This window comes from Geotrypetes seraphini, chromosome 17 (genome assembly GCF_902459505.1).
Source record: "Geotrypetes seraphini chromosome 17, aGeoSer1.1, whole genome shotgun sequence".
NCBI lineage: Eukaryota > Metazoa > Chordata > Amphibia > Gymnophiona > Dermophiidae > Geotrypetes > Geotrypetes seraphini.
Window position 1 is genome coordinate 14,881,568 of NC_047100.1, and position 18,721 is coordinate 14,900,288.

The 18,721-nt window shown below is 40.5% G+C and overlaps 1 protein-coding gene across 3 annotated transcripts in view; it reads right to left on the reverse strand.

The window, feature by feature from the left end:
* Positions 1-1,078: 1,078 nt before the first annotated feature.
* The window catches only part of WNT5A (Wnt family member 5A), a 30,436-nt gene continuing 12,793 nt past the window's right edge, over positions 1,079-18,721 (reverse strand). For all 3 annotated transcript variants that reach the window (XM_033926641.1, XM_033926642.1, XM_033926643.1), the window contains exons 4-5: positions 7,719-8,011; positions 1,079-4,055 (exon numbers count right to left, since the gene is read on the reverse strand). In XM_033926641.1, coding sequence (XP_033782532.1) covers positions 3,597-4,055; positions 7,719-8,011 — 752 coding nt within the window. In that variant the 3' untranslated portion in view covers positions 1,079-3,596. The remainder of the gene's footprint in view (positions 4,056-7,718; positions 8,012-18,721) is intronic.

Here is an 18,721-nt window from a genome sequence, read left to right on the forward strand (position 1 = left end):
CGCCCCGGCTTCTTGCAGATTAATTTTGATTCCTGAATATCTATTCTTTTGCATCCCACAACTGTCCCTGATTAAGGCATGAAATTTAAAGAAACCATAATTGATTGCTATCTTATCAATCAATTCTTTGGGACTCGGATTTTGGTCAGCTTTTTATTACTTCAACATCCTACGTGAATTTTAAGAAATTATTAAAAACTCACTTATTCAGAAAGTTTTTGTAACATATATATGAAGCCCTGTAGAGCCTAATTTGCTACGATCACTTTTAATGTTTCAGCTTTTCTTAAATTGTTAACCGCATGGCTCTGAAAGGTTTTAGGGTATATAAATGGTATGTTATGTTATGTGTTATACAGTTGGACATACAGCAATTTTCAGCATGTGTTCTATAGGAAAGTATATTTATAGGCAGAAAGGTCTTCTGAATATTGACCAGCCCCCAACCATAAAAAGTACATATTCCTATACCATGTACATACTTCCTACTGCTAAAAAATGTGGATAGAAAACTGTTCAAAGAATGTAAATGCAAAGATTTGCTTTTGAAATCCAACTACAAATGTTCACATGCACTTATATTGTTTAAGTGTCTTGTTCCCTTACCCACTCCCCAAACTCATCTTGATGGGCAGCAGGCACTTATGCTACCATTTATTTCAAATTGGTTGCACATGCATCCTTTTACAAAAATGAGAGAACAAAGCAGAAGCTCCTCTCACTCCTGAGATGCTTCACTCTACAATAAATCATAAGAACATAAGAATTGCCATACTGGGACAGACCAAAGGTCCATCAGGCCCAGTATCCTGTTTCCAACAGTGGCCAGCCTAGGTCCCAAGTACCAAGTTAGATCCCAAGGAGTAAAACAGATTTTATGCAGCTTATCCTAGGAATAAACAGTGGATTTCCCCAAGCCATCTCAATAATGGCCTATGGACTTCTCTTTTAGGAAATTATCCAAACCTTTTTAAACCCTGCTAAGCTAACTGCTTTCACTACATTCTATCTGTCTATCTATCTACAGGAGAGTAAAAAAAAAAAAAAAAAAGCATACATTTTATATTCTAGTTTCCAATTTGGTAGAAGTCTTTCTTCAACTTCCTATAGGATTTTACTTTTTCCTTAACCAGTGAAATATACAAACAATTTAAAAAACAGAGCTATGCACATTCGTTGTACAGAACAAAGAAAGATGACTTTGCAAAATATCTGGAAGACACAAGTAAAATATTTTACATTAAATAATATTTTTTAATAGGCAAGATTCTTAAATTCATCTCTCCTTAGACATCATAAATCACTTAAAATACTCCGCTTATTTTAGCAAAAAGAACAAAAATGCATTCACCTCTTTCTCCCCAAATAAAATTCAGAGGCAATAGATGTGTAATGTAATTAGTGCTTTTTAGGATTGCTTATAAAAACTCAAATCAGAATTGAATACGTCTGTAGTAGTATAATAAATTAAAAGCATGGACAGCACCATTTGAAAAGCAAACCCATGATCAAGAAGTGGAATCTAAAACTGGGAGGACAGATTTATGAAGAGGTTTGCCCCTTTTTTTGCCTTTAAGAAAACATTTTTTTGTAAATCTATACACTCCCTTCTTAATTTAGGCCACCAAGAGGAAGGTGTAAGTAAAATGTAGCATATTATGCTCTTATTGGATAAGAGGGGTGTCCGTTCTTGGTAATACATCTATCGTTAAACAGAAGTAGTATAAAATCAAAGATAACTTCTCTCCATGCAAGAATAAACTGTGCTAATATTGGTGATTTTCTCTTTAAGATTTTGTTCAATCCTTTAATCTTCAGTAATGCCCTATCAGGATAATTATATGAAAGGTTGTGTGTTTCTGTAGGCAGAATTCAAGTGCATTGTATTTCTTTTAAATTTAGGGTCCCTTTTACTAAAGGTTAGCAAGTGCTAATGAGCATTAGAATTCACTATGGGGGGTCTTTTACTAAGAAGGCGTACTAGCCGATTTAGCGCGTGATAAATGCTAATATGTCCATAAAATATAATGGGTGCGTTAGCATTTAGCTCACGCTAAATCCACTAGCGCGCCTTAGTGAAAGACCGTCTATGTGCCATATGTCCCATAGATATAAAATAGGATGCACAGCATTTAACAAGTGCTAATTCCATTAGTGCGTGTTAAACCTTAATTAAAGGAACCCTTATCTCACCGAAATCCTTGTGATTTCTAGACCTATTCATGCTTCCAAAACAATCCTAATCACCTCTTTGAGTCATGACCCCAGAACTATAAACATAAAAATGTGATATGTGAAGGAAAAACTACAAAGAAATCCTGAAGGACCGTGAACAAACTTAAAAATCCAGAAAAGTTCAATATGCTCTTTTAAAAATTTAACAAACTGAAAAACTGCTCCATCTGTAAAACTACAAATGCATACACACACCGGTTGTATCAAAATCAGTGCACAGCTTTGAAACAGACACCAGCGGATCACATTTTCCCCATTATGTAATGTCAGAACAGATTTAGTGTATACCTATATTATGAAAAGTGTGAGTATGACAGCTTAAATAATGGTTACTGCAATATTTGTTAGAAATAACCTAAATGTCATTAAAATATCAGGAAATAATTGTCACCACAGTAAGTTAAAAAAAATTTTTTTTTACAAACTCAAGTGGCTCGCTAGGGTGTGCTTCTAATTGGGATCTCTACTTTGCAAACTAGCTTTCCAAACAACTGGGGCCTGGCATTTGTTTTATTTCGCTTGATCAGATAAAAAGTACTATTTAGGCAAAGATGCAAATTTTGTCTATTTATTAGTTACCAAATTGCAAATCTTCAGCTAAAAGTCTCTTGAAAATGCAAATGTGGTCCAAGAAGTTGGAATTTTCAACAGACACTCCCTCCCAACTAACCCATGCATGCTCATCTCATATGATTGCACCTGTATTCTTTTCCAAAGATTGTATTCCTGATTAAATAAATGTTGTTGGGTTTTGTTTTGTTTTTCGCATTTGTAGATCTGTTTGTTTTGTTGTAATTACTATTATTGGCCATATTAAAATGAGATTGATGCCTTTTATACTTTCCAAGATGATCTTTTTCTGTAGCTATGAATAAAAAAATAAAACTAAAAACCCTATTAAGGTTTTGGTCAATATAATAAAGAGCCTTCTACAAATAATTATATCACCGGATTGTTGTTGGCCCACCCACGTACCGATCAGTCGATACACAAAAACCATAATTGTTGACTTGCTGACTAAATCATGCATGAAATGACATTATATCCAATGGATTATACTGAATTCTCAGATGCCATGTATGGCAATATTTTTTACCTACTGCACATGACCCAAGTCCCATGTGTTAGAAAAGGTTTTTTCCCCATTTTGCAAAATTTCTATACTATTAAAAGTCTCTTGTAAATAAATAGTTAACCAGTTTTTCCACTTTGTTCACGACCGTCAGTTCTTTGATCCAAGGGTAGAAAAACCAACTGAAACCATTTTTTCCTCGGCAACCTTGATATGATTGAACTTCTTTTTTTTTTTTTCTTTTATAAATAAGAAATTAATCTAGTAGTTCCCAGGTTTCTGGTGAACCCTACTTGCACACAAACTGGTCCACAATTGCTGTGCACTTCTTGCATTTCACGTAACAGCACCAGTGGAATTTGCAGTGACACCTCTCAGTCTGCACAGTCTTGAACTGGTCGTAGCCTCGGCCACAGCACATGAGCTCGCAGCCGTCCATCCCCTCTGAAGTCTTATTGCACAGCCTGCCCTGAGTCCCCAGGGACCCCGTGCTTTCATTGCGGATGCAGTAATCAGGGCTCGGGTCGATGTAAACCAGATCATTGGTGGTGGGGGGGTTGAAGCGACTGTTCACCTGCACCAGTTTGCCCCGGCTGTTTAGTTTCATGGCTGCTGCGCTGTCATATTTCTCCTTCAGAGAGTCGCCCACTTTGCGAAAATCAGCCAGCTGCAACCAACAGGTCTTGAGGCTACAGGAACCGGAAACTCCATGGCACTTGCAGGCCGCATCTGCCAGATTGTACACTGTCTATAGAGAAAGGGTTAAAAAAGGGAAGGAGAGAGAGATTAGCATCAGCCCTTTTCCATAAGGCTATTGAATTACATACCCAGTCTCCTCCAAAGAGGCCCACTTACAGGGTCCCTGTATAAGCAATTTTGCTTTTATGCCCTTTAGTTGCAACGGAGTGCACCCTCTAATAAATTTTCAGCATTTCTAAATTCTGTGTGTGCAAATCGAGCAGTCTACATCTCTACCCAATCTGCATTTTCCCCAATTACCCCAGATACTCACTCCCTGGGCGCAAACTATTATTGAAACACGCCCGATTGTTTATTCAAAACCTTATTTCAAATGATAACAAAGAGAACACATTCAGATCTAATCTTCTCGTTTCCAAAATGTTTTCTTCCGCTCCATGCCCACAGGAAAAACCCTTTTGATCACGTGATCCTCACAAGTCTTGGAGAGCAGTGAAAGCAGTTTTTGATCCCAGTTCTGCTCCTTCTAAACCTGCACAAGTCACTTAACCCTCCATTGCCCTGGGTACCATAGTTAGATTGTGAGGAAAATACTTAGGGCCTGTTTTACAAAGCTGCGTGGCAACGGCCCCGAAGCCCATGGAGATTTAAAGGGCTTCGAGGCTGTTGCCTCGTGGCAGCCGCTAGCGTGGCTTTGTAAAACAGGCCCTTAGAGTACCTGCTCACTATTCAATGTATTGCAAACCACTTTGACATCTGTGGAGGAAAGACGGTATATCAAATAAAGCTTACCATAACCAACTATACATTATGGGGATATTTTATAAATGGCGCCAAACCTTAGGTGCTGATAGGCACCCCCTACTGATGTCTAAATTAAATGAGAAAAGCCATTTAAAATAGCAAAAAAATTGTAAAATTAAAGCGCCTGACACCTAAATAAAAGGTGCTGGAATCGCGTCTAGGTAGACACTTTATAGTGTTTAACGCCGCTATGGGCGTAGCTCATGCCAGAAGTGGCATTAGACACGATTCACTACAGATAGGTGCTGGAAATAAAGGCCTGGAAAACCCTGACCTACATTTCTAGCAACTCTCCATCCCAAAGGCATGATTCTCTCTAAGGCGCCATTACACGATTGACACAGCCGCTGATACTGGCATATACTACTACTACTTATTGCAATAGCACTGCTAGATGTACACAGCACTGTACAATAACTATATGGAGAGGATGCTCCATACAGAATAGCAGAACACTCTAGGTCAGGGATAGGGAACTCCGTTCCTCGAGAGCCGTATTCCAGTCGGGTTTTCAGGATTTCCCCAATGAATATGCATGAGATCTATTTGCATACACTGCTTCCAATGCATATTCATTGGGGAAATCCTGAAAACCCGACGAATACGGTTCTCGAGGACCGGAGTTCCCTACCCTTGCTATAGGTAAAAAAAAAAAGCAAATCAAGCCTAGCCTATGTACTATTTATTCTCTTCGTACTGGGATTTTATTGTTCTGGTCTTCCCAGAGGTACTGAATGCCAGAAAAGCAAATTAATCCATCTCATGGAAAAGTTTTGGTCCTAGACAGATGCACAGAGTGAAGCTACTTTGCACAGACAAGATGTTCTAGAAAGTCCTTGGCTTTAGGAGTCCCCAGTATTTAAAACGCTTGTTCTGAGTTGAGGTACATTAAGGCCTCAAACAAGCACTTTTATGCAGTAACCTCCAAATTCTGAATATGGTGCCTTACATTGTATTCACAAATTGGTGCATACAGCCGATTTGAAGGCACAACTTATTTAATAAGTGTAATCAGCACCAATTAGCAATTAATACCTTGTAATTGACTTTAATTGGCACTAATTAAAAGTTACACACACAACTTGCCCGCCAGTTTTAGTGCATGAATCTGAAAAGGGGGCATGGCCAGGGGAGGAGCATGGGCGGATACCTTTTACAGAATCGGGTTAAGTGCCTTTCTAGTTAGCGCCGATTTTTGAGGCACCATATATAGAATAGGGCTCTAAATGCTGAGAACTACTCAGGCCGAGCCTACCATTGGATGAACAGTTTTCTCAGAAACCCCAGCTTTTCAGTCTCTACCATGTTTAGCAAATGAGGCCCCACAATGAGTCTCTGCAGCCTGCCCAAGGGCCCACATGCTGCCCTCAAAACTACCCATTCTAGGATAACCTCTTAAGATTCCACTCTTGTGGGTATTCACTCGCCATTTCTACTCCAAATTAACACAAAACCATGAAGGAAGTGACTTTAAAAAAATAATCAATCATAACAATATATATGAAAGAACTCCTCCATGTCATGCTTATTTTACTCTCTCTTACAAAATAGTAGCATTTCTTCTCCCCCATTACCACTTGCTACAAATATCAGGATTCAAAACACCTTTCGCATAAGGAGGACCACAAAATATTCCATCTCAGATTTTCCCTAGACAGAACCTCATAGCCATATGGACTTAGTTACAAAGCATGAACATGGTAGAAGTGGGCTCTGAATGTGAAGCATCTGACCAGGTAAAATGATTTCTGCCAGGGCCAGCTCAAGCGATTGGTACGCTAAGCCAGCTTTTGCATCGGCATCTCATCCACCATTTTCCAGTAGCTCCCCCTCCATCTCAAATCACCCCCACCCCCCGCCTCAAGGCTGGTAATAAACAATGCCAAAATCCTGAATCCTAGTCTGGCATCTCTCCCTTATCGCTGGCAGAGAAGAGAGAGGGAGAGATGCTGGACTTGAATTTTGGCGCCATTAATCACTGGCAACCTGGGCCAGGGCCTCACCTGGTCCATAGGTTGAGCCAGCCCTTCTTTTTGCTCCTACCACTGAGAAAGATTGGGAGTGTATGACGCAGTAGTTAAAGCTACAGCCTCAGCACTCTGAGGTTGTGGGAGAACAGTATAGAAAACTGAATAAATAAATAGTGTAAAAGGTTTCAGCCTGTGATAACCAGAGCTGGTATTGTGACACCATAATGTCTCATTCCACCAATGCCTAAGAGCCAACCTCAGTGATGTCACAATGGTTTCACTGTCTTATACTTGGCTCACTTTTACTAATTTTGATTTCTACAGTGGTGCAGTGAAAAGAGGAGACATGATCGAAACATTCAAGATAGTGAAGGGAATAGACTTAGTAGATAAAGACAGGTTGTTCACCCTCTCCAAGGTAGGGAGGGCACTCTCTAAATTTGAAAGGGGATCGATTCCGTACAAACGTAAGGAAGTTCTTCTTCACCCAGAGAGTGGTGGAGAGCTGGAAAGCTCTTCCGGAGTCTGTTGTAGGGGAAAACACCCTCCGGGGATTCAAGACTAAGCTGGACAAGTTCCTGCTAAACTGGGACGTACGCAGGTGAGGCTGGACTCATTTAGAGCACTGGTCTTTGACCTGGGGGCCGCCGTGTGAGCAGACTGCCGAGCAGGATGGACCACTGGTCTGACCCAGCAGCGGCAATTCTTATGTTCAGCACCCTGAGGTTGTGGATTTAAACCCACTCTGCTCCTTGTGACCCTGGGCAAGTCACTTAATCCTCCCATTGCCCCAGGTACATTACACAGATTGTGAGCCCACTGGGACAGACAAGGAAAAATGCTTGAGTACCTGAATAAGTTAATGTAAAACCGTTCTGAGCTCCCTTGGGAGAACGGTATAGAAAATTAAATAAATAAATAACGTTTGGACAACTTACTCTTCTTCCGGCCTCATTGTTGTGAAGATTCATCATCGTCCGAGCACTGTCATAGGATCCTTTCTGGTAAACTTTCTCCCTCTCTCGGGCATCCACAAATTCCTTGGCAAAGCGGTAGCCATACTCTAGATTGTCCCCACACCCTCCCCAGAGCCAGTCCCTCTGTATGTCTTTAGGCCTGGCTGCCCTGCTGCAGCCACAGGTCGAGAGTTCCCCTTCACGACAGGCACGGCTCACTGCATTCACCACCCCTGCAGCACTGACTGCGTAAGTAAAGGCCGTCTCCCGGCTACCTGCAAGTGAGAAACAGGATCAGAGAAACAGAAGTTTACATGACTGTAACCAAGCTTGGTTTTTTTCTATCATGTGTGGGAACTGTATTTTATTCTAAAGAAATAGTTGTTGAGATAAAATTTGTGTCCTGTGTATGGACTCCTTTTACAAAACTGTACAGTCAGCAGCATACTGAATACAAAGCAGTTCATTCTGGTCCCATAGGCTTCTTCACATTCAGCACACCACCCTAATTGGTAACACAGCTTTGTAAAAGGAGCCCTATGACAGAAGTGACCATTTATTTTTTTCCTCAAAATGGGACATCTACAAATTTTTAGGTAATAACATTGTAGATATGTGTCTTTCTTTCTCTCCCTGCCACCCCTTTCTTTTTAGCTCCCTCCCCCCTCCCCGATTTTTCCAAGCCACTGCCGCCGATTTTTTCCTGCTTCCCCGACACTGATGCAGCAACCGGCCAGGTGCATGCAGCGACTTTACAAGAAGCGGACCCACTAGTCTTTTCCCCTCTCCCCCCTGGTCAAGTCTGACTTCAGATAGGAAGTTCCCGGCCAGCCAGGCAGTGATTGGCTGGCCCGACATCAGAATTGATGTCTGGGGGGTAGTGGTGGGGGGGGGGGGGGGGAAGGCTTATGGCAAGCACAGCGTCATTTTTTGACCCTGTTACAGCGGGTTGCTCTCTTTCTGAAAACAGGACATTTTGGCGTCCCGAAGCTGTGGTCCCGTTCAAAATGGGACGTATGGTCACGTTACCTATGACAGAAGTGACTTCTTGATTTATAGTTCAAGCAGAAACTGCTTTAAAAGGGTTTTTTTTAAAACCAATGCCCAAATACATTAATCATAAAAAGGGCATTTCACTACCAGTCTCAAGAATAAATCCACATTTCACATTTGAAAGTTAGAACTTTTATCAAATATAACATAACACAAAACATAACATTATAAATTGTGTTAGATGAAAGGAGGAATCAGTTTTCTAGAAAGGACTAACCCTTCGCTGCCAATATTCAGAGGCTCGCCAGCTAAGTTTACCAGCCAGACAGAACCACTTAAAAAGGCGGTCTACCTTTGGCCATTGAGACTTAACCAGCTAGTCGCTTAGCCAATTGTGTCTCGGTCGTCCAAAAATGCCACTTGCTAGATACAGTGCCACCACTGAATTTTTGGTTCACTGCAGACCACAAAATTTTTTCTAGCCTCCCCCAAAGATAAAATTAAGGAAACCACAATTCAACTAAAAGGAAAGACCTTCCCCCTTGATCCGACCATAAAAATTCTGGGAGTCACGCTGGACAAAAACTTATCTCTAGATAACCATACCGACCTCATAATTAGGAAAAGCTTCTCGGTACTTTGGAAACTCCGCACCATAAAAAAACACTTCTATGACAATGCATTCCGCCTACTTGTACAATCCTCCATCCTCAGCATCCTCGACTATTGCAATATCATCTACCTTAACGCCACTAAGAAAACTACCAGAAGACTAAAAACAGTCCAAAATACCGCGGTGCGCCTCATCTTTGGCCTAAAGAAATGGGAACATGTCACCCCTTTCTATCACCAACTACACTGGCTACCATTTGAATCTAGAATTCTTTTTAAATTTGCATGCTTCTGCTACAAATCGGTTAACGGCTCCTCCCCAAGTTACATAAACACACACTTTAACCTCTACTGCAGCAACAGGACATCACGGAGAACTCAATTGTTCGCCTTCCCTTCGCCTAAACATTGCCCTCTCAAAAGATTCCTGGATAGAACTTTTGCCTTCCAAGCAGCCAAGTCGAACCCATGGCTAGCTCAGATGATACTTGAGGCCCCCACTTACCTATCATTCAGAAAACTACTAAAAACGTACCTTTTCAGCAAACACGACCCTTAATAACCCATTCACCTCACATGACACTTACCCCACCGCTGCCCCCTTCCTCCTTCACCAGTCCCTCCCTCCCCCACTCTCTACCTCCCCTACCTAGCTCGGTCAAACCTGCAATTTCTGTAATATTGATGTAAACCTGCCCTCTTTGCAGACAGCTAAGAATCGCTGTAACTTCACGGCTGACTGTGGCAAATCACTGTAATTTATCGTAATTCAGCCTGCAATTTTCTGTCAAAAATTCTTCCAATTATGCTGTAAATCTGCTTCTAATTTTGTAAACCTACTGCTAATTCTGTTGTAAATCTGCTATCCAACGCTGTAAATCTGCTTCTAATTTTGTAAATCTACCTCTAATTTTGTTGTAAATCTGCTATTCAATGCAGATCATTTGCTAATTGATGTAAACCGCCTAGAACTCACTGGGTATGGCGGTATATAAGAATAAAGAATAATAATAATAATAATAATATTGCTGACAATCTCCCATGATCTGAATATCAGGGGTGATTGTGCTCAACTTTTTTTGTTGTTGTTTTGTGGAGGGAGGGGGTTGTTTTGTTTTGTTTTGCTTTTTTTTTTATTGCTGATCTAAGTGTGTCATACTCACATCAGCTATAATTCAAAGGAAGAAAAGAAACACCACAGTACGTTTTAATCTCTTTCTAAGAGTCTCCTCCAGTCAACTATCAGACCTGTTGAGAGATGCTAAGCTGTAAGATTCCAAGCTATTCTATTACCACTGCTGTTTTAAAACAAAATAACCTTATTTGGTACTAAAACTGGAAAATCTATAGCTTCATTTTCATGAACAAAGGTCAAACATGGCAATTGAGGGTCAACAATCAGTACTCTTGAAACTTAACCTCACACAGAAGCCTATCTTCAGGCGAAACCAACTGCTTTATGAAACGCAAATTAAAAATAATTTTCTCAGATTTAAGAACATTCTAGAAACTAGTTGCATAAGTCCAAAAGTTCATGCAGTTGTATAAATTCATATTGTCTACTTTGAAAACATGCAAGGATGGATATAGTAAGTGTTTTCATATTTTGTGTCTGTGAGAAGAATGCTTAGGAGTATGTGGCGCAGTGGTTGGAGCTACAGCCTCAGCACCCTGGGGTTGTGGGTTCAAACCCTGTGCTGCTCCTTGTGACCCTGGGCAAATCACTTAGTTCTCCATAGCCCCAGGTACATTAGATAGATTGTGAGCCCATTGGAACAGATAGGGAAAATGCTTGAGTACCCGATTGTAAAAACTGCCTAGATAACGTTGATAGGTGGTATATAAAAACCTAATAAACTTGAAACTTAAGTTTAGGTCTAGGACCTAAACAGATTTGCTTTTATGATTTATATTCATATTTATAACCTATGTTTGAAAAATGTTGAACACATTGAGGGGCATTTTCGATATGACATCCAAATTTGAATTTGGACATTGTGCAAAAAAATGCCCCAAAATCCAAACATGGTCATTTTCAAACTAGAAAAACATCTATCTTTTTTGATTTGAACATCGCCTTAGTTTAGACATTTTTGTGCTTCGTATATCTTTACTTAAGGGTCATTAAAAAAAAACAAAAAACAACTTGCAAGAGAAAAATGAGTTTTATAACACCTAATGCCACTGTAGGCATGGCTAAAATCGGAAGTGGCGTTAGGTGCCATAAAGCACCTCCATTGACACGATTCCAATCAAAAGGTACGCTCCATAAATGTAGGCCTTGAAAACCCTGGCCATCATGTGATTGACAAGCCAATCGGCAGCTGCCAACAGTGGTGCTATTTATAGAATACTACTGTTAATTATTTCTAAAGCGGTACCAGACGTATGCAAAGCTGTAAAGAGTCAGAAAGAAGACAGTCACTGCTCAATAGAGCTTTCAATCTAAACAGACAAGACAGACAAACAGGGCTATGGTGCGTTCTCACCTGAAGTACTGCATCCAGCACTGGTCGCCGTACATGAATAAGGACACTGTACTATTCGAAAGGGTCCAGAGAAGAGCAACTAAGATGGTTAAGGGGCTGGAGGAGTTGCTGAACAGCAAAAGATTAGAGAAACTGGGCCTCTTCTCCCTCAAACAGAGGAGATTGAGAGGGGACATGATCAAAACATTCAAGGTGCTGAAGGGACTTGGTAGATAAAGACAGGTTGTTCACCCTCTCCAAGGTAGGGAGAACGAGAGGGCACTCTCTAAAATTGAAAGGGGATAGATTCCGTACAAACATAAGGAAGTTCTTCTTCACCCAGAGAGTGGTAGAAAACTGGAACGCTCTTCCGGAGACTGTCATAGGGGAGAACACCTTCCAGGGATTCAAGACAAAGTTAGACAAGTTCCTGCCGAAGCAGAACGTACACAGGTAGGGCTAGTCTCAGTTAGGGCGCTGGTCTTTGACCAGAGGGCCACCGCGTGAGCGGACTGCTGGGCGTGATGGACCACAGGTCTGACCCAGCAGAGGCAATTCTTATGTTCTCATGTCATGGATACAGTTAAGGTTAATCAGCTGACTGAGTTGGAGGGAAGAGGGGAGTATAGGACAATCAAGCCATTGTGACATCACTGATGAGGCTGGCTTTAAGGCATTGGTGGAATGAGGCATTATGACATCACAATCTCAGCTCTGGTTACCAGAGACAGAAACTTTTCGCACTACTACTACTACTACTATTAATTATTTCTTTAGCGCTACCAGATGTACGCAGCGCTGTACAGAGTCACAAAGAAGACAGTCCCTGCTACAGATAAGTAGGATGTCATGAATACAGTTAAGGGGAACAGTTAACCTCTGGCTAGGTTGGTGGGCAGTGGGGTTATGGATTGAAGACTATATCAAAAAGTAGGTTTTCAGTTTGCTTTTAAAGAATCTGGGAATAAGTCATTATTGAAACAGGTGAGGCCAAAAACATGCTATGTTTTACCCTGGACGTATTTACAAGTATTCAATTATCACAGAAAAATATTCAAATCATAAGCCCATCCTAGTCTCATCCAAAACATGCATGAGACCAGTAAACCTGACTTCAGTGCCGGGCAAAATGGTGGAAACAATTATAAAAAAATAAAATTCTGGAACATATACAAACATAATTTAATAAGAATATGGATTCAGCCAAGGGAAATCTTGCCTCACCAATTTGCTTGACTTCTTTGAAGGTGTGAATAAACATGTGGATAAAGGTGAGCAGGTTGATGTAGTGTATCTAGATTTTCAGAAAGCTTTTGACAAAGTTCCTTATGAGAGGTTCCTGAGAAAATTAAAGAGTCATGGAATAAGTGGCAAAGTTCAGTTGTGGATTAGAAATTGGTTATCAGATAGGAAACAGAGAGTAGATTTAAATGGTCATTTTTCTCAATGGAGGAGAGTATACAGTGGAGTGCCACAGGGATCTATACTGGGACCAGTGCTATTTAACTCATTTATAAATGATCTGGAAATTGGAGCAATGAGTGAGGTGATTAAATTTGCAGATCACATTAAACTGTTCAAAGTTGTTAAAACACATGCTGATTGTGAAAAATTGCAGGCAGACTTTAGGAAATTGGAAGACTGAGTGTCCAAGTGGCAGATGAAATTTAATGTGGACAAATGCAAAGTGATGCACATTGGGAAGAATAACCCAAATTACAGTTATCGGATGCTAGGGTCCACTTTGGGGGTTAACGTCCAAGAAAGGGATCTGGGTGTCATTGTAGACAATACTATGAAACCTTCTGCTTAATGTGTGGCGGCGGCAGCCAAAAAAGCAAAGATGCTAGGAATTATTAAAATAGGGATGGTTAACAAGAATAAGGATGTTATAAAGCTCCTGTATCGCTCCATGGTGTGACCTCACCTGGAGTATTGCATTCAATTTTTATTTTTATTTTTCCTCTAACTCTACTTTTCACTTCTCTATTACCCTCCAGGTACTTTAGTTAGATTGTGAGCCTTCGGGACAGTAAGGGAATTTTCCAAGTACCTTTCTTATTTCTAATCTTAATGTATATTTTCTGTAAACCGCTTAGAACCTAACGGATGTAGCGGTATATAAGAAATAAATTACATTACATTACATTACATCTCCTTATCACTAGAAAGGTTCAAAGAAGAGCGACCAAGATGGTAAAAGGGTTGGAATTCCTCTCGTATGAGGAAAGACTAAAAGGGTTAGGGTTCTTCAGCTTGGAAAAGAGACGGCTGAGGGGAGATACGATTGAAATCTACAAAATCCTGAGTGGAGTAGAACGGGTACAAGTGGATCAATTTTTCACTCGGTCAAAAATTACAAAGACTAGGGGACACTCGAAGTTACAGGGAAATACTTTTAAATCTAATAGAAGGAAATATTTTTTCACTCAGAGAATAGTTAAAACCAGCTATGCTATCCGTTCTTACCACAACCTCTGGCAATGCGTTCCAGAACTTAAGAAGGGTTTGGACAATTTCCTGGAGGAAAAGTCCATAGTCTGTTATTGAGAAAGACATGGGGGAAGCCACTGATTGCCCTGGATCGGTAGAGAGGTAGAAATCTGGATCGCTCTTCCAGAGGCTGTTATAGGGGAAAACACCCTCCAGGGATTCAAGAAAAGGTTAGATAAGTTCCTGCTGAACCAGAACGTACACAGGTAAGGCTAGACTCAAATAGGGCCCTGGTCTTTGACCTAAGGGCTGCCGCGTGAGTACGATGGACCACTGGTCTGACCCAGCAGCGGCAATTCTTATGTTCTTTTGTTGCTACTGTTTGGGTTTGGCCAGGTAAAAGTGACCTGGATTGGCCACCGTGACGATGGACTACTGGGCATGATGGACTATTGGTCTGATCCAGTAAAGCTATTCTTATATTCTTATGCCTCCAACATGTTCCCTTGAGATTTAGACAATCTGTATGGAAAACCATCTTAAAAATGAGTTCTGAAAATAGTGTTTTGGGATGTTTTAGCTAAAAAAATAAAATAAAATCCACCATCTGCTGCTTTGTACTTGTTAATTTAATTTTTACTTTTTTCTGTTTCAAAAATGAGACTCATAGTATTTCTACAGAGCGGACCAATGCGGTAAATGCTCTGACGCCCATAAGAATTGAATGGGCATTGAAGCATTTGCCACGTGGCACTCAGCTGTGTGGCTTTGTAAAAGGGAGCCTCTGTTTGTTAAACAATTTTACATATCTTTTAAATAATTTAGCTTTCAATTACTGCAAACTTTTACTCCATCCTTTACAAAGCTGCACTAGCCTTGGTGGTAACAGCATGGACGCTCATAGAATTGCTAGCACGGCTTTGTAAAGGAGGGGGTTAAGGATCTCATTGTAGTGGTATAACCTTATCTTTAAATAATTTGTGTATGAAAAAATCGTCAGTGCATCTTCTTAAACTGGGGTAAAATGCATAGAAAGTTTCAGAAGTAAATTTCAGTCAGGGTTAAATATAAGGCAAATTATTACTCTAGTTAGGTTAATATTTTTCCACCTGGCCCACCAGATTTCCCTGTTGGTAAGGAAATTTATTTTATTCTCCTGAAAATTACTACATGGGCCAATTTGATATTTAATACAGAATTTCCACTGAAACGTTAATCCTGTATTTCAACTGCATGAAACTTAAGTACAAAGGGTTCCTTTTACGAAGCTGCGTTAGGCTTTTTTTTTTTTTTAATCACCAGCCGCAGTGGTATTAGCGCCAACACTCATGAGCATCAGAGCTAATACCGCCATAGTCGGAACAAAAAAGCCTAACGTGGCTTTGTAAACGGGGGAAAATGAAAAACAACAACTACTAAGGAGAGTGTGTCCTGGTTCTCAACAAATATGCTTTTCAGCTAGAATAGCCCTATTAAAATAACGGTTCCATAATGAAACCGCACGGGACATTGACATGCCGACAGTGGTGTACCGACAATCCTGCGCAGGATTTCTGTGCGTCGGCTAAAAACTGTTCCTGCTGCCGCTGTGAGTGGTGATCTGGGGGGAACACCCCAGTAAACTGAGAAGTGTTTGTGATCACGTTGGGGGGTGTGGAGAGGGAATCTCCCCCCCCCCCCATTACACTGTAAACTGCCATTTTCCTTCAGTTTTCAGGTAACTGGCAGTTTTCAGTGTAGTGGGGGGTTCCCCCCCCCCCCAACGTGAGCGTGAACAGTTATCAGTAACAGTTTTTAGGCGGCGCACAGAAGTCCTGGGCAGAATTGTCTATATGTGATTGTCCCACACGGTTTTGACACGTCACTAAAATAACTACAAGTAGAAATGGATTCAAATGGCTAATTGTAGGTTCATTGTTCCTTATAAAAATAAGTTATTGCAATCAGATTAGTTATAGTTTTTAAAAAGGGAATGTCTAGAATATGATTGTCCAACACCCCTGGTCTAGAATATTCCATACTGGGGAACTGACTTAAGACCTAATTTGGCACATCTCATAGGGTGTGAACCTTGTATATTGAACCAAACTGAAACAAATGCAGTTTTTAAATAAAACGACTTTCAAACCAACATACAAGCATTTCCTTTTGAAATGAGAACATTAGGGCTGTATTTTTATTAAAATTTTAATTGTGATTAATCATATGATTAAAGGTGTGCTAGTTTTTTCCCACTGCAGCTCCTTATGACTCTGGGCAAATCACTAAGGCCACTTTTATAAATCTGCGATAGCGATAAAGCCTGTAGAAATTCAATTGGTTTAGTTGTATGTGCTATGATGGGAATCGCTACCATGGCTTTATAAAAAGGGCCCTTTATCCTCCATTGCTCAGAGCTGCAATAGGAAAAGGGGATTGAAGGGTATATTTAGAGGGTTAGGGAATAACATATTTTAAGTAAAAGATCACTTACAGGTATGGACCTGGGGGAGGCCACCGCGGGAGCGGACTGCTGGGCAGGATGGACACATGGTCTGACCCGGCAGAGGCACTGCTTATGTTCTTATGTAAGTCTTGTAACCTGGCAATTAATTCTCTGTGGATATGCGCTACTCCTATGGGGGGGGGGGGGGGGAGAACCCTTGATTCGAATTGCAATTTGTAATCAAAATTGTGATTAAAGGTATGGAAAACCTTTCATAGGCTGAAATACTGGAGAAACTGGGGCTCTTTTCGCTGGAGAAGCGGAGACTTAGAGGGGATATGATTAAGACTTATAAGATCATGAAGGGCATAGAGAAAGTGGAGAGGGACAGATTCTTCAAACTTTCGAAAGCTACAAGAATGAGAGGGCATTCGGAAAAATTAAGAGGGGACAGATTCAGAACCAATGCTAGGAAGTTTTTCTTCACCCAAAGGGTGATGGACACCGGGAATGCGCTTCCAGAGGGTGTGATAGGACAGAGTACGGTATTGGGGTTCAAGAAGGGATTGGATGATTTCCTGAAGGAAAAGGGGATAGAAGGGTATAAATAGAGGGTTACATACAGGTCTGGACCCGATGGGCCGCTGCGTGAGCGGACTGCTGGGCGTGATGGACCTCTAGTCTGACCCAGCAGAGGCACTGCTTATGTTCTTATGATTAATTGCGATAAATTTTGGGCTCCTTTTACAAAGCCGCGTTAGGCTTTTATAAGCGCCAGCCGCGGTGGTATTCCTATGAGCGTCAGAGCTAATACCACCATAGCTGGTGATAAAAAAGCCAAATGCAGCTTTGTAAATAGGAGGAGGGGGGATTAACTGAAATGCAACCCTAAAAATGTAAAAACTAAAACGTAAGATAAGAAATGCAAAATTTAAATAGAAAAATTACTAATTAACCCCTACCCCCCTTTTTATCAACCGCATTAGAGTTTTTTTTATTGCAGGCCGCAACGGTAATAGCTCCAACACTCATAGGAATTCTGTGAATGTCGGAGCTTTAACTGCTGCGGCCTGCAATATAAAAACCTAACACGGCTTGATAAAAGGGGGCCTAAAAGAATCTAAAACAGCACGCAGAATAGCAATAAAGAGCCTTTCAGTTTTCATAGCCTACTTCAGAAAAGCAAGCCTAAAGAAAATGTTTTGCATAACATAAGGACATAAGAATAGTCATACTAGGTCAGACCAATGGTCCATCTAGTTTCCAACAGTGACCAATCCAGATCACAAGCAACTGGCAGAAACCCAAATAGTTGCAACATTCAGTGCCACCAATCACAGGGCAAGCAGTGGCTTCCTCTATGTCTGACTCAATAGCACAATGTGAACTTTTCCTCCAGGAACTTGTCCACACCTTTTTTAAACCCAGTTTTGCAAACCATTATTACCACATTCTCTGGCAACATGCTCCAGAGCTTAACTATTAATTGAATGTTAAAGTATTTTCTCCTGTTTTAAAAGTATTTCCATGAAATTTCATTGAGTGTCCCACCCTTGTCTTTGTACTTTTTGAAAGAATAAAAAAAAACCCCACAAACCTTTACCAGTTCTACACAACTCAGGATTTTGTAGATGCCAATCATATCTCCCCCTCAATCATCTCTTTTCAAAGCTGGAAAATCCTAGCCTCTTTAGCTTATCCTCATATGAGAAGATATCCATCCCCTTAATTCCAATCAGTAGAAAGAATTTTAATATGCCCAGGTCTTTATTGTTCTACATGCTATGGGGACATATAGAAATAGCAGCTCATTGTCATAGGATGCTTTCTTTTGCTTTTAGTGTAGGAGTATGCCATCTTATAAAGATCACTTCCAGAATATGCTCTTTTTTTAATTTGAAGGAATGTTTTGCTGTCTCCAAAGTTAACAAAATTAAAGGTTCGACAGCATGCATATGACTATATTTCTGACAATCAGCTTTTACATATAAGACAGGGTAAATAAATACCATTAAACTTGAATTCTGTTATAACATACTCCAAAACAGAAAGTT